The following is a 17,258-nucleotide window of genomic DNA, read 5'->3' as shown; positions in this document are numbered from 1 at the left end:
TTTGCCTTGATGACAGCTTTGCACACTTTTGGCATTCTCTCAACCTGCTTCACCTGGAATGCTTTTCCAACAGTCTTGAGAGTTCCCACATATGCTGAGCATTTGTTGGCTGCTTTTCCTTCACTCTGTTTTCCAACTCATCCCAAACCATCTCAAATGGGTTGAGGTCGGGTGATTGTGGAGGCCAGGTCATCTGATGCAGCACAACATCAGTCTTCGACTCCATTTTGTTGATCCCTGCCTACAGGCAGAAACTAAAACAAGAGGCTCCCACGCTGAGGTCTGTCCAGCGCTGGTCCGACCTAGCGGACTCCACACTCCAAGACTGCTTCCATCACGTGGACTGGGACATGTTTCGTATTGCGTCAGATAAAAATATTGACGAATACGCTGATTCGGTGTGCGAGTTCATTAGAACGTGCGTTGAAGATGTCGTTCCCATAGCAACGATAACAGCATTCCCTAACCAGAAACCGTGGATTGATGGCAGCATTCGCGTGAAACTGAAAGCGCGAACCACTGCTTTTAATCAGGGCAAGGTGTTTGGCAACATGACCGAATACAAACAGTGCAGCTATTCCCTCCGCAAGGCTATTAAACAAGCTAAGCGTCAGTACAGACACAAAGTAGAATCTCAATTCAACGGCTCAGACACAAGAGGCATGTGGCAGGGTCTACTGTCAATCACGGACTACAAGAAGAAACCCAGCCCAGTCACGGATTAGGATGTCTTGCTCCCAGGCAGACTAAATAACTTTTTTGCCCGCTTTGAGGACAATACAGTGCCACTGACACGGCCTGCAACGAAAACATGCGGTCTCTCCTTCACTGCAGCCGAGGTGAGTAAGACATTTAAACGTGTTAACCCTCGCAAGGCTGCAGGCCCAGACGGCATCCCCAGCCGCGCCCTCAGAGCATGCACAGACCAGCTGGCCGGTGTGTTTACGGACATATTCAATCAATCCCTATACCAGTCTGCTGTTCCCACATGCTTCAAGAGGGCCACCATTGTTCCTGTTCTCAAGAAAGCTAAGGTAACTGAGCTAAACGACTACCGCCACGTAGCACTCACTTCCGTCATCATGAAGTGCTTTGAGAGACTAGTCAAGGACCATATCACCTCCACCCTACCTGACACCCTAGACCCACTCCAATTTGCTTCCTGCCCAAATAGGTCCACAGACGATGCAATCTCAACCACACTGCACACTGCCCTAACCCACCTGGACAAGAGGAATACCTATGTGAGAATGCTGTTCATCGACTACAGCTCGTCATTCAACACCATAGTACCCTCCAAGCTCGTCATCAAGCTCGAGACCCTGGGTCTCGACCCCGCCCTGTGCAACTGGGTACTGGACTTCCTGACGGGCAGCCCCCAGGTGGTGAGGGTAGGCAACAACATCTCCTCCCCGCTGATCCTCAACACGGGGGCCCCACAAGGGTGCGTTCTGAGCCCTCTCCTGTACTCCCTGTTCACCCACGACTGCGTGGCCATGCACGCCTCCAACTCAATCGTCAAGTTTGCGGACGACACAACAGTGGTAGGCTTGATTACCAACAACGACGAGACGGCCTACAGGGAGGAGGTGAGGGCCCTCGGAGTGTGGTGTCAGGAAAATAACCTCACACTCAACGTCAACAAAACTAAGGAGATGATTGTGGACTTCAGGAAACAGCAGAGGGAACACCCCCCTATCCACATCGATGGAACAGTAGTGGAGAGGGTAGCAAGTTTTAAGTTCCTCGGCATACACATCACAGACAAACTGAATTGGTTCACTCACACTGACAGCGTCGTGAAGAAGGCGCAGCAGCGCCTCTTCAACCTCAGGAGGCTGAAGAAATTCGGCTTGTCACCAAAAGCACTCACAAACTTCTACAGATGCACAATCGAGAGCATCCTGGCGGCCTGGTACGGCAACTGCTCCGCCCTCAACCGTAAAGCTCTCCAGAGGGTAGTGAGGTCTGCACAACGCATCACCGGGGGCAAACTACCTGCCCTCCAGGACACCTACACCACCCAATGTTACAGGAAGGCCATAAAGATCATCAAGGACATCAACCACCCGAGCCACTGCCTGTTCACCCCGCTATCATCCAGAAGGCGAGGTCAGTACAGGTGCATCAAAGCTGGGACCGAGAGACTGAAAAACAGCTTCTATCTCAAGGCCATCAGACTGTTAAACAGCCACCGCTAACATTGAGTGGCTGCTGCACTGACCCAACTCCAGCCACTCTAATAATGGGAATTGATGGGAAATTATGTAAATATATCACTAGCCACTTTAAACAATGCTACCTTATATAATGTTACTTACCCTACATTATTCATCTCATATGCATACGTATATACTGTACTCTACATCATCGACTGCATCCTTATGTAATACATGTATCACTAGCCTCTTTAACTGTGCCACTTTGTTTACTTTGTCTACATACTTATCTCATATGTATATACTGTACTCGATACCATCTACTGTATGCTGCTCTGTACCATCACTCATTCATATATCCTTATGTACATATTCTTTATCCCATTACACTGTGTATAAGACAGTAGTTTTGGAATTGTTAGTTAGATTACTTGTTGGTTATCACTGCATTGTCGGAACTAGAAGCACAAGCATTTCGCTACACTCGCATTAACATCTGCTAACCATGTGTATGTGACAAATAAAATTTGATTTGATTTCTTGGTCAAATATCCTTTACACAGCCTGGAGGTGTGTTGGGTCATTTTCTTGTTGAAAAACAGATAGTCCTACTAAGCTCAAACCAGATGGGAGGGTGTATCGCTGCAGAATGCTGTGGTAGCCATGTTGGTTAAGTGTGCCTTGAAATCTAAATAAATCACAGACAGTGTCACCAGCAAAGCACCATCACACCACCTCCTCCATGCTTCACGGTGGGAACCACACATGAAGAGACTATCCGTTCACCTCCTCTGCATCTCAAAAACACACGGCGGTTGGGACCAAAACTCTCGAGTTGGACTCATCACACCAAAGGACAGATTTCCACTGGTCTAATGTCCATTGCTCTTGTTTCTCGGCCCAAGCAAGTCTCTTCTTATTATTGGTGCCCATTTAGTAGTAGTTTGCTTGTAGCAATTTGACCATGAAGGCCTGATTTTACGCAGTCTCCTCTGAACAGTTGATGTTGAGATATGTATGTTACTTGAACTCTGAAGCATTTATTTGGGCTGCCATTTCTGGGGCTGGTGACTCTCTAGTGAACTTTTCCTCTCCAGCTGAGTAACTCTGGGTATTCCTTTCCTGTGGCGGTCCTCATGAGAGTCAGTTTCATCATAGTTCTTAATAGTTTTTGCGACTGCATTTGAAGACTTTGAAAGTTCTTGAAATGTTCCGGATTGCCTGAACATGTCTTATTTTTTTATTTCACCTTTATTTAACCAGGTAGGCAAGTTGAGAACAAGTTCTCATTTACAATTGCGACCTGGCCAAGATAAAGCAAAGCAGTTTGACAGATACAATGACACACAGTTACACATGGAGTAATACAAAACATACAGTCAATAATACAGTATAAACAAGTCTATATACAATGTGAGCAAATGAGGTGAGAAGGGAGGTATAGGCAAAAAAGGCCATAGTGGCAAAGTAAATACAATATAACAAGTAAAACACTGGAATGGTAGTTTTGCATTGGAAGAATGTGCAAAGTAGAAATAAAAATAATGGTTTGCAAAGGAGCAAAATAAATAATATAATTTAGCCCAAACAACTACCTCTTTCCCAACTGCATTCAATTTATTATTAAATACAGTTGGGAAAGAGGTAGTTGTTAAAGTAATGGTGGACTGTCGTTTCTCCTTGCTTATTTGATCTGTTCTTGCCATAATATGGACTTGGTCTTTTACCAGATAGGGCTATCTTCTGTATACCACCCCTACCTTGTCACAACAGAACTGATCAAACGCATTAAGAAGGAAATGAATTCTACTAATTGATTTTTAACAAGACACAACTGTTAATGGAAATGCTTTCCAGGTGACTACCTCATGAAGCTGGTTGAGAGAATGCCTAGAGTGTGCAAAGCTGTCAGGGCAAAGGGTGGCTACTTTGCAGAATCTCAAATATAAAATATATATTTGATTTGTTTAACGCTTTTTTTTTTGGTTGCTACATGATTCCATGTGTTATTTCATAGTGGTTATGTTTAAACTATTATTCTTCAATGTAGAAAATAATAGAATCAAGGAAAACCTTTGAATGAGTGGGTGTATTAGTAGGTGTGTCCAACTTTTCACTAGTACTGTTTATACAAAAGTATGTGGACAACCCTTAAATTAGTGGATTCAGCTATTTCAGCCACAACCGTTGCTGACAGGTATATAAAATCGAGCACACAGCCATGCAATCTCCATAGACAAACACTGGCAATAGAGTGACCTTACTGAAGAGCTCAGTTACTTTCAACGTGGCACCGTCATAGAATGCCACCTTTCCAAGAAGTCAGTTTGTCAAATTTCTGCCCTACTAGAGCTGCCCCGGTCAACTGTAAGTGGAAAACGTCTAGCAGCAACAACAGCTCAGCTACGAAGTGGTAGGTCACACAAGCCTACAGAACTGGTCCGCCAACTGTTAAAGCGCGTCTGTCCTTGTTTGCAACACTCACTACCGAGTTCCAAACGGCTTCTAGAAGCAACGTCAGCAAAATAACAGTTGGTCGGGAGCTTCATGAAATGGGTTTCCATGGCCGAGCAGCCGCACACATGCCACCATGCGCAATGCTGGAGTGGTGTAAACCTCACCACCATTGGACTCTGGAGCAGTGGAAACGCGTTCTCTGGAGTGATGAATCACACTTCACCATCTGGCAGTCCGATGGACAAATCTGAGTTTGGTTGTTGCCAGGAGAACCTTACCTGCACCAATGCATAGTGCCAACTGTACAGTTTGGTGGAGGAGGAATAATGGTCTGGGGCTGTTTTTCATGGTTCGGGCCAGGTCCCTTAGTTCCAGTGAAGGGAAATGTTAACACTACAGCATACAATGACATTCTAGACGACTCTGTGCTTCCAACTTTGTGGCAACAGTTTGGGGAAGGCCATTTCCTGTTTCAGCAGGACAATGCCCCATGCACAAAGCGAGGTCCATACTGACATGGTTTGTCGAAATTGGTGTGGAAGAACTTGACTGCCCTGCACAGAGCCATGACCTCAACCTCATCGTACACCTTTGGGATGAATTGGAACAGTGACTGCGAGCCAGGCCTAATCGCCCAACATCAGTGCCCGACCTCACTAATGCGTGTGGCTGAATGGAAGCAAGTCCCCGCAGCAATGTTCCAACATCTAGTGGAAAGCCTTTCCAGAAGAGCAGAGGCTGTTATAGCAGCAAAGGGAGGAACCAACTCCATATTAATACCCATGATTTTGGGATGAGATGTTATACGAGAAGTTCTATGTCCATATAATATACTTTTGATCATGTAGTGTATATCAGCTGCATAGCCTCATCTCCCCTAATCGGCATTGGATGCGCTCAAATGTTTGGGAGGCTACTTTGTGCATTTCATCAAACCACTTGCAGTCAAACAACAAATAATACTGCACACCTCTGGTTCTTTTCCTGTGTTTGGTCTGGACTGCGTTCTCACCTGCAGCAAACCATGGTACGAATGGAATCAGACACCACCTTTTTTGAGATTACATTTTTGGCTAATATCCGATATTTTCCTTGCCAAAAAAACCAACACCGTTAACCAATATAAAAATAAATTGTGGCATTTTAAGCATTATAATACAGTTAACTTTTTAACACACACACATGGACGCAGCGGTCCAAGGCACTGCATCTCAGTGCAAGAAGCGTAACAACTGTCCCTGGTTCGAATCCAGGCTGTATCACATCCGGCCATGACTGAGAGTCCCATCTGGCGGAGCACAATTGGCCCAGCGTTGTCTGGACCGTCATTGTAAATATGAATTTGTTCTTAACTGACTTACCTAGTTAAATAAAGTTAAAATTATGACAAAGTGACAATTATGGTCAGTAAAGAACTTTAATCTCCTCTCTGAATTAAAAAAAGTGTCAGTATTTTGCCCCTTGATAAGCAGTGCACTTCTGTGTGTTGTAAAAGCGTTACATGGTCGAGAGTTCATGGGCCATGCTTTAACAAAGTCAACCATTTTCATTGTAATATCCTAAATGTATTTCAAGCTGTCAGGCATTCCCTTGGCAACAAGAGGCTCTCGTGGATGCTGCAGTGACCCAAGTGGTGTCGGGAGCAACTGCTTGCATGTGCGTTACCACTCCACTATGTCTCCCTGTCATGGCTTTTGTGCCATCAGTACAGATACCAACACATCTTGACCACCAAAGTCCATTTAATGTCACAAAACTGTCCAGTACTTAAAAAATATCCTCTCCTGTTGTCCTGATTTCCAGTGGTTTGCAGAAGAGGATGTCTTCCTTAATTGACCCCCCATAAACGTAACGGACATATACCAGGAGCTGGGTCAGGCCCGCCACTTCTGTTGACTCATCCAGCTGTAATGTATAGAATTCACTGGCATGTATGTGATGCAGTAATTGTTTAAAAACATCTCCTGCCATGTCACTGATGTGTCGTGAAACAGTGTTTTTTGATGAAGGCATTGTCTGTATAGTTTTTTGGGGCCTTTTACCCCAGCATTGTCCCAGCCATATCCGCGGCAGAAGAGAGAATTAAGTCCTCCACAATAGTATGGGACTTGCCTGTCCTAGCCACTCGGTAGCTCATATAAGGCACTTCTTGCCCCTTATTAATGGTATCTGTTGCTTTTATACACGTCTTACTACTCGAAAGTCATCTTAATTCTAAAAAAAGCTCCTGTGGCTTATTTTTCAAATTGGCATGTTTTGTTTCTAAATGTCTGTGCAAGAGTGAAGGTTTTATCGAGTTGTGAGAGAGTTCTTTTGCACATATAACACAACACACTGGCAGAGGAAAGGCACTACTCCCAATATAAGTGAACCCCTTCGATGGTCCAACATCCCTGTCTGTTGTTCGGTGCTTTCCCAGGTAAGGGGGCAGTAGCTCTTCGGCTGCATCAGATTCACAACTGTCAGTGTCCATGCTAGCTGGGTTAACAACAACATGTAGAATTTCTGATGCTAACATTGGATGTGCTCGTGGCAGCAGAACAACTTGGGTCGTCGACAGGTGCAGGTGTGGTACTGCTGGTAGTAGCAGTACTACTAGTAGAGCTGGTATGTGTGTCTATTGACCCAGGTCTTTACTCTTTTTTTTAAACCATTTTATCAATTTTCAAGCAAACTGTATGAGCAACAGCTATGTTTGGTTACATACGGACCTTTTAGTGGAATTCCCGCAAGAGAGTAACTGTTAATGTGAGTGGATGTTCATTATTTGACTAGGCTAACTTTATTTGACATTGTGTTGTTATTCCTCTGAACATTAAATGGTTTAATTTTATTTTTGGCAGTGAAACGAGGCTACTCAGGCGAGAGAGAAACTCACCCAAATGTATAGCCCTGTTGGAAAATATAATTATGCTGTTTGAAAATGTGAAGAGTTATTATTATTTTTATGTGAACACATTTTTATTTGGCGTACCCCTGACGGCATTGCGCGTACCCCAGTTTGGGAATACCTCACTAAGTGATTGATAGTTCAGCAGTCATAAAAGTATGCCTTATTCACAATTGGAATATTTTATTAAAGGAAGGTAATGTGAAGCAGTAATGGGACTTTGTTGTATTCTTTATTCTGTGTTACAGCATTCATCCCACATAATGCACAAAGCATTTCATGTTTAAAAATATTACATTCAAACCAAAATCTGTGATTTCTTTTTTTTATAATTGAACCGAAACGACCTCAAAAAGCATAAATTGGCTAGCTCCGAGTCTCAGACATGGTTTTTGAAAATGTAATGTATTTTTCTGTTTTAATATGGTGTTTGAATATAGAATGTGTTGTTTTATTTGTTCTACCAGTTATCAAGATATTTTTCATGTTTTAAAAATAAAGTCCAGTGGTTATTTTATGACTAGCTTTTTTGGGGTGTGTGTTGTTTTGCTGTGGTATCGTTTTGGTATCGGGTATTGTTTTGGTATTGAGTATCAACTCATGATATTAAACCTGGTATCATATCGAAGTAAAAAAAAAAAATGTGGTATCGTGACAACCCTAGTTAGAAGAGAGAGAGCCAGGGGTACTCACTAACTACCATATGCTAGCTACTCTGAGGGCTCATTCACACTGAAGCCCATCACCAATGTGTCTGCACATGTTGACTTTCAACTCTCCACAACTAGACAGCCTCTCCCCCTTGGAGCTGCAGGCTAAAAATAGAGCAGGCAGCCTGCAGCAAGGAGCTGATTCTGCATGCAGCCTGAGTCTCCCTCTACCACCGCCAGTCAGACAGCCAGCAACTTACTCTGGCTTGCTGCAATGCTAGCTACCTCTGCCCAGCTACAGGAGAAGGCCCTCTCAGTGGAGAGTCTGTAGACACCAGGCAGAAACAGCTAGTGCTCCTCTACTGGGCACGATCACATTCACTGGTATGTTGCACAGTGTTAGTGACAGGCAGAGCAGAGTGAGCATCAGTGAAAACAATACAATAGGAAGTGTGAGTGAAACAATAGCTGGCTTTCATTCCCTCTCTCTCGCTCTCTCCCAAACCCTACATAACACATCACTCTTCCAACAAGTCCCTTGCAAATAACTTGGAAGACAGTTTGAGCAAATCCACGAGAAGAACAATACAAAACTAAATATTATTATTCATCACAACAGGATTATGATAGCTATTCCAGAACTCTTTTTGAGAACCATCATTTTTTGAAAATGCAAAAGAGAATTGAGCCGCTCTAACTTTGGCGCGAATAGGCTATTCAGTAGTCTACACTATAAAGTACCAGCCAAAAGTTTGGACACACCTACTCATTCAAGGGTTTTTCTTTATTTCTAAAAATGTCTACATTGTAGAATAAGAGTGAAGACATCAAAACAATGACAAAGCACATGTGAAATCATGTAGTAACCAAAAAAGTAGTAACCAAAGTGTAGCCACACTTTGCCTTGATGACAGCTTTGCACACTCTTGGCATTCTCTCAACCAGCTTCATGAGGAATGCTTTTCCAACGGTCTTGAAGGACTTCCAACATATGCTGAGCACTTGTTGGCTGCTTTTCCTTCACTCTGCAGTCCAACTCATTGAGGTTGGGTGTTTGAGGAGGCCAGGTCATCTGATGCAGCACTCCATCACTCTCATTCTCGGTCAAATAGCACTTACACAGGCAGGAGGTGTGTTTTGGGTCATCAAATGATAGTCCCAATAAGTGCAAACCAGATGGGATATCGCTGCAGAATGCTGTGGTAACCGTACTGTTTAAGTGTGCCTTGAATTCTAAATAAAATCACTGACAGTGTGACCAGCAAAGCACCACCACACCACCTCCTCCATGCTTTACGGTGGGAACCACACACGCGGAGATCATCGTTCACCAATGGTGAAAATTATGGTTAGTAATTATGGTTAGTTATGGTTAGTCCAATGTAAATTTTATTATACATTTGCAAAAATGTCTAAAACCTGTTTTCACTTATGTCATTATGTATGTAGATTGATGTGGAAATTATTTTCTTTAACCCATTTTAGAATAAGGCTGTAATGTAACAAAATGTCAAATGGAAGGGGTCTGAATACTTCGAGTACACTGTATACACCTGTGTAAGGATATTTTTAGGGCCAGTAAGCAAAACATTATGTATCTGGGTGGGGGGCATTGACATGAGAGGTGTTTTCTTTAGTTCCTGTCTCTGTGTCTGTCTTTAGCACTTTGAGGTTGTAATGAAAAGTTCTTAATAGTTGAATGTATTATTATTATAGGGGTGGCTGCAGGTCAGATGTATACATACCCTGCCCGCTGCTGGAGGAAGAAGAGACGGCTGCACACCTCCATGGACCCTCGTCTACGCCTCTGTGGCCTACAGCTAGGTAATAGAAATACCAGTTTACTCCCACCCCAACCCCCAAAAGTCCAGTGTCTCTCTCTGCCACGTCTCATCACACAGTCTTTTGTCTTATTACTAACTGAAAGCACATAATTTAATTTCAGTGTGGAAATCAAACAGACTGCTAGTCACTTTTTATCAAATGAAAAGTGCTCCGTTCAGTAACAGAGTAAACTTTTTTTGTGAGAACAAGAACATGTAACAAATGGTTGCCTGCTGGGAGGAGATGGACAGGAATCACAACACGGCATTTAATAAATGTTATGAAATGGAGTTTGTCACTGCTCCTCACTTACAATCCTGACCATTTACTCACTCACTTTATCACCCGCTTCCATTTATTTTTAGTAGGGATGCACGATATATCAGTGAACATATTGGAATCGGACGATATTAGCTAAAATTGCAAACATTGGTGTTGGCCGATGTCTAGTTTACCGTGCATACCTATAGAACGTTGGTACAGGACGTAATGACTTCATTTTGCGCTACACGTGCAACAGAGCATTCCTAACCTAGCCCACGCAATGTCTGATGTGTGGATCGAGCAGTCAACAAGTCGAACAGTCATTTGAAAGAGTAAGAAAATTTCAGCGAGACAACTCAAAGGCAAAATCCATTAAAGCCAAGATAATGGAATTCATTGCCCTTGACAAGCAACCGTTCTCAGTCGTGGGTGATGTTGTCTTTCGCCGACTGGTCAAGCACCGGTACACACTACCAAGTGTGCTATTTTCCAGATTTTGCCCTACCCGAGTTAAACAGTAATAGTGTCACTGCTATTAGCTTCACAACATACATACTATGGAATGTCGTTTGGGTCTTTGCGTGTCAAAAAAGATACAGTAGCTCTGTCAAAGCTGTACAAAAAAGCCTGCAAACAAGTGAACACCGGCCACGAACGATGTGTTTACAATACCGTGTTGGTAATAAAGCATCATTTGTTTGACCTCAACTTCTGGGGTAGTGAGCTTTAGCTTGGTACCTAGCTAGCAACAATTACAACCAGCCTGAAAACAATGACCAGTAGAAACTGCAGTCATTTTCATTATTCTTATCAATGATTTAGGAATCCTTGTAAGTATTAGCAAGGTTGCCACTTGTTGTTTGCCTATTGAAAATGACCTCCAGTTCATGAAAATAAATAGGTAGCCAGCTAAACAACCCTGTTGCCCAAAGCTAACGTTATAAGCAGCCAGCTAGCTTCATCTGGCTAGTGAGGCTCGACCGGACCGGGTTATGTGTTATGAAGCTCAGTTCTTATTTGATTAATGCTGGTCGTACCCATCTATGTGAAGGTAGCCACAATTAGGATTAGCTGCAATAGTGGACTTTGCGGTTAGCCTTCAAAATAAAAGTATGGCATAATTCTACTACTAAATTTGCATCACTGTCAATGACGTACTTTAATTTTGAAGGCAAACCGCAAATTCCACTACTGTGCCTAATCCTTATTGTTGCTACCTTCACATTCACGAACGACCAGCATTAATCAAATAAGAACTGTCTTATGAATTAGGCTTATTTTAGATCATGACACCTAGCTATATAGTTAGCTTGCTAACTATAGCTACTGAAACAGATTATGTTGTTTTGCTATGTTTTTGGGGAAGAACATTGTTTGCATTCTTGAGCTAGCTAGTTTTTTTTATGACCAGCACTGTAGGTGCGTGAGACAACTTTACAAGCATCACAGCTTACGTATCGATGAATCGTTGTGACATATGAAATACGAGTGATTGTGTAATAACTACGTATAAAATGTTTTTTTTTTAAATTGTGCAGTCATATTCAGGTCCTCCATTGGTCAACAAGCTTATTTGACATGTCAAATAGTGTTCTTTTTTTGACACGCAAAGTCCCAAATGCAATTCCATAAAAATCCTGGTTGAGAATGAAACGACTGAACAAATAAACAATGAAGCAACACACCAAGTAAGTGGAAGAAATAGGTTTTGATTATGTTTAACTGGTAATGGGACATACAGTTAAAGTCTGAGGTTTACATACACCTTAGCCAAATACATTTAAATTCAGTTTTTCACAGTTCCTGACATTTAATCCTTGTAAAAATGTCCTGTCTTAGGTCAGTTAGGATCACCACTTCATTTTAAGAATGTGAAATGTCAGAATAATAGTCGAGAGAGTGATTTATTTCAGCTTTTATTTCTTTCATCACATTCCCAGTGGATCAGAAGTTTACATACATTCAATTAGTATTTGGTAGCATTGCCTTTAAATTGTTTAACTTGGGTCAAACGTTTTGGGTAGCCTTCCACAAGCTTCCCACAATAAGTTGAGTAAATTTTGGCCCATTCTTCCCGACAGAGCTGGTGTAACTGAGTCAGGTTTGTAGGCCTCCTTGCTTCTATAGGATTGAGGTCAGGGCTTTGTGATGGCCACTCCAATACCTTGACTTTTTTGCCACAACTTTGGAAATATGCTTGGGGTCATTGTCCATTTGGGAGACCCACTTGCGACCAAGCTTTAAGTTCCCGAGTGATGTCTTGATGTTGCTTCAATATATCCACATAATTGTTCTGCCTCATGATGCCATCTATTTTGTGAAGTGCACCAGTCCCTCCTGCAGCAAAGCACCCCCACAACATGATGCTGCCACCACTCTGCTTCACAGTTGGGATGGTGTTCTTCGGCTTGCAAGCCTCCCCCTTTTTCCTCCAAACATAACAATGGTCGTTATGGCCAAACAGTTCTATTTTTGTTTCATCAGACCAGAGGACATTTCTCCAAAAGTACGATCTTTGTCCCCATGTGCAGTTGCAAACCGTAGTCTGGCTTTTTTATGGCGGTTTTGGAGCAGTGGCTTCTTCCTTGCTGAGCAACCATTCAGGTTATGTCGATATAGGACTAGTTTAACTGTGGATATAGATACTTTTGTGAAGACGCTGGAGGAAACAGGTACAAGGTCCTTTGATGTTGTTCTCGGAATAATGATAAGTTCTCGCACCAAAATACATTCATCTCTAGGAGACAGAACGCTTCTCCTTCCTGAGCGGTATGACGGCTGCCTGGTCCCATGGTGTTTATACTTGCATACTATTGTTTGTACAGATGAACGTGGTACCTTCAGGCGTTTGATAATTGCTCCCAAGGATGAGCCAGACTTGTGGAGGTCTACAATGTCTTTTCTGAAGTCTTGGCTGATTTTTTTATTTATTTTCCCATGATGTCAAGCAAAGAGGCACTGAGTTTGAAGGTAGGCCTTGAAATACATCCATAGGTACACCTCCAATTGACTCAAATGATGTTAATTAGCCTATATTAGCCTAGAAGCTTATAAAGCCATGACATAATTTTTCTAGAATTTCCCAAGGTCTTTTAAACGTAGTGTATGTAAACTTCTGACCCACTGGAATTGTGATACAGTGAATTATAAGTGAAATAATTTGTCTGTAAACAATTGTTGGAAAAATGACTTGTGTCATGCACAAAGTGTCCTAACCGACTTGCCAAAACTGTAGTTTGTTAACAATACATTTGTGGAGTGGTTGAAAAACGAGTTTTAATTACTAAGAAAAATTCAACAATTAAATGTTAGTTGTTTAATAAAGGAAAAATATCTGATGTTTCGATTTATCGCTCAGCACTACTTAGAGCAAACAAAATAATTGTACAATGACAGTCTAAACTGTTTTAAATGTAATTTGATACATATCAGGGTTAATTTGCTAATCTGTGGCCATAATATTGGTTTTAATAACTTTCCATAGACATTATTCATTACAGCTAAATATTGTAATGTATTAAATGTTTAGTTCCAAAACTACATAAACACTTTGAAGCTCATTTCTGAAGCTTCTATATTGCAATTGTCTACACACCATAGAAATACAATGGATTTTACACAGTATACGATTCCCAAGGAGTATTCACTTCCCAGGGTCCAGGGCTGCTGGCTGGCTACTGCTAGCAAACCCAGACATATGTAAAGTAGTCTAAAATATGTTACTGTCACTTTATGAGTGCATTTCACATTATTATTGAGTTGTAATCATATTATAACGCTCACATGAATGAGATGCTGAATACATGTTTGTCATTGTCACTCAAAAATAATTCAAATTTAGTTGCTTTTAGAATAACGACAATGTTACAATGCAAATGGCATGGTTAAAATAGTTTTTGTCGTTTTTGAACTAAACTGCACTGCACTGCACTGCACTGCACTGCACTGCACTGCACTGCACTGCACTGCACTGCACTGCACTGCACTGCACTGCACTGCACTGCTTTGTAACTCCTTTTGCTCAAAGATATTTATAACTAACCCAAGATAGTTAATCTGTATCGTTTACAGTTGGAGCAAATTAAGCATAGTGGGCAGAATAAGCAAGGAGCACGAGCAAGTGAGATCCTATGTATTTGCATATTTCCGTTAGGAAACACCGCCTCTGTGAAGTGCACTTGTGGACAAACTCAATTCAACCTTGCACTCCTTCTACACAACAATATGTTTTAAAACTTTTGCAAAGCATCAAGTCTCTAAAGTTAAGTGCACTGTGTTCCTAACATATTCTAGTTTTGGGAACAGAAGCATTTATTAAGATCAGATGTTTCATGAATGAGAAAATTTGCGGAATGTCGGCCCAGTTTAACCTAGTTACACCCTCTCCTACTACATCCGCAACTGGACCTCACCAGAAAACATTCTAAACCAATGTTTCAGCTTGATAGCCCTTGTGACGTGTCTGGGTTCAAATCAAATTGTTACAGTGAAATGTTTACTTACAATCCGTTAACCAACAATGCAGTTTTAAGAAAATACCTTTAAAAAAGTAAGAGAAGAATAACATGATTAAAGAGCAGCAGTAAATAACAATAGCAGGGCTATATACAGAGGGTACTAGTACAGAGTCAATGTGTGGGGGGGGCACCGGTGTCGAGGTAATATGTATATGTAAGTAGTTATTAAAGTGACGATGCATAGATAACAGAGAGTAGCATTAGCGTTCCAGAGTGGGGGGGGTCAAATAATCTGGGTGATTAGCTGTTCAGGAGTCTTATGCCTTGGGGGTAGAAGCTATTTAAGAGCCTCTTGGACCTAGACTTGGCACTCCGGTACCGCTTTCTTTCGGTAGCAGATAGAACAGTTTATGGCTAGCGTGGCTGGAGTCTTTGACAATTTTTAGGGCCTTCCTCTGACACTGCCTGGTATAGAGGTCCAGGATGGCAGGAATTTTGGCCCCGGTGATGTACTGGGCCGTACGCACTACCCTCTGTAGTGCCTTGCGGTCAGAGGCCGAGCAGTTGCCATATCAGGCAGTGATGCAACCCGTCAGGATTAGATTCAACTTTATTGTCATTGAACAAGTACAGCACAACGAAATGCAGTTAGCATCAGACCAGAAGTGCAAATAAAAGAGTACAAAAAATGTACAAGTAAAACAATTAAGTACAATGTCTGTTATTAAGTGGGATGTATAAATATGCAATAAAGGCAAATTGAAAGTGCAAGGAGGCATGCAACTGAAATGCAGGGATAGCAACAATGAGGTTACCGAGGTAGACATGTACAACTGAATAATAAGGATGCTCTCTGGTGCAGCTGTAAAACCTTTTGAGGATCTGAGAACCCATATCTCCTAAAGGGGAAAAGGTTTTGTCGTGCCCTCTTCACGACTGCCTTGGTGTGCTTGGACCATGTTCGTTTTTTGGTGATGTGGACGCCAAGGAACTTGAAGCTCTCAACCTGTTCCACTACTGCCCCATCGATAAGAATGGGGCTGTGGTCGGTCCTCCTTTTCCTGTAGTCCACAGTAATCTCCTTTGTCTTGATCACGTTGAGGGAGAGGTTATTGTCCTTGCACCACACGGTCAGTTCTTTGACCTCCCTATCGGCTGTCTCATCTTGTCGGTGATCAGGCCTACCACTGTTGTGTCATCAGCAAACTTAATGATGGTGTTGGAGTCGTGCCTGGCCGTGCAGTCATGAATGAACAGGGAGTACAGGAGGGGACTGAGCACGCACCCCTGGGGGCCCCCACGTTGAGGATCAGCGTGGCGGATGTTGTTACCTACCCTTACCACCTGGGGACAGCCTGTCAGGAAGTCCACGATCCAATTGCAGAGGGAGGTGTTTAGTCCCAGGATCCTTAGCTTAGTGATGTGCTTTGGGGGCACTATGGTGTTGAATGCTGAGCTGTAGTCAATGAATAGCATTCTCACATAGGTGTTCCTTTTGTCCTGGTGTGAAAGGCACAGTGTGCTGTGCAATAGAGATTGCATCATCTGTGGATCTGTTTGTGTGGTATGCAAATTGGAGTGTGTCTATGGTTTCTGGGATAACAGTGTTGATGTGAGCCATGACCAGCATTTCAAAGCATTTCATGGCTACAGACGTGAGTGCTATGCGTTGGTAGTCATTTAGGCAGGTTACCTTAGTGATCTTGGGCACAGGGACTATGGTGGTCTGCTTGAAACATGCTGGTATTACAGACTCAGACAGGGAGAGGTTGAAAATGTCAGTGAAGACACTCGCCAGTTGGTCAGCCCCTTCTGCCTGTGTTTTGCTTAGTTGTTTTGGTGGGATGGACCTCATCTGCTCTGTAATCAAAATAATCCCATAGTTCACTCCTGCAGACAGTTTTTTCAACAAGCTGTTTGTCAACAAGTTGTGAGCGTGGAGGTAGTATGTTTTTGCAAGAAGAAGCCATGCTGTCTCTCTCCTCTCTCTTGCTTCTCAAAGTGGCTCAAGCTGTGTCGACTGCATACACAAGCGCAAGTATCCTGGCTAGCTACTGCCCCCTTGAGAAGAATCAGACAAATTACTAGACACTCGATGATGTGAGACACATTTGACAGAAGTACGGAAGTAACATTATAGTACCGAACCATTTTTCATGTTCTAATATCAAAGTATTTCCAAAGTTTCGATATACCGTGCAACATTATCTCCACCTCTATCTACTCAGATCCTCACCTCTTATCAACTGCTGCATGTTAGCATTCAGTTTAGGGATTGAGACTGCTAGATGATTTTACTTGGGGAGATGAGTGTCTGTGAAGGTATGATAGCTTGAGGCTTTGAAGCCTGTCCTCTTTTCTAAAATCATAAGGCTGAATGAAATACCCATCAGTGAAGAGAAAGTCTTGAATATGATGTCCATGATAGACTGACTACCAACTACCTACCAATGTTAGTCTTTTGTTTTGACCTTGTTTTGACCTCTATCACAACAGAAAAGCTTTGGAATATTTCACATTAAAGGGACAGTTCACCCAAATCACAAATGTACCTACG

At 42.4% G+C, this 17,258-nt stretch overlaps 1 protein-coding gene across 3 annotated transcripts in view; it reads left to right on the top strand.

Annotated features, from left to right (window-relative positions):
- LOC124001319 (zinc finger protein DPF3-like) overlaps window positions 1-17,258 on the top strand; it is a 44,235-nt gene that overhangs the window by 15,515 nt on the left and 11,462 nt on the right. For all 3 annotated transcript variants that reach the window (XM_046308023.1, XM_046308020.1, XM_046308021.1), the window contains one exon: window positions 9,873-9,980. In XM_046308023.1, coding sequence (XP_046163979.1) covers window positions 9,873-9,980 — 108 coding nt within the window. The remainder of the gene's footprint in view (window positions 1-9,872; window positions 9,981-17,258) is intronic.

Source organism: Oncorhynchus gorbuscha, linkage group LG17, assembly GCF_021184085.1.
Source record: "Oncorhynchus gorbuscha isolate QuinsamMale2020 ecotype Even-year linkage group LG17, OgorEven_v1.0, whole genome shotgun sequence".
NCBI lineage: Eukaryota > Metazoa > Chordata > Actinopteri > Salmoniformes > Salmonidae > Oncorhynchus > Oncorhynchus gorbuscha.
The sequence above is the reverse complement of the archived record's forward strand: the minus strand, read 5'-3'. Positions and strand labels throughout refer to the sequence as shown.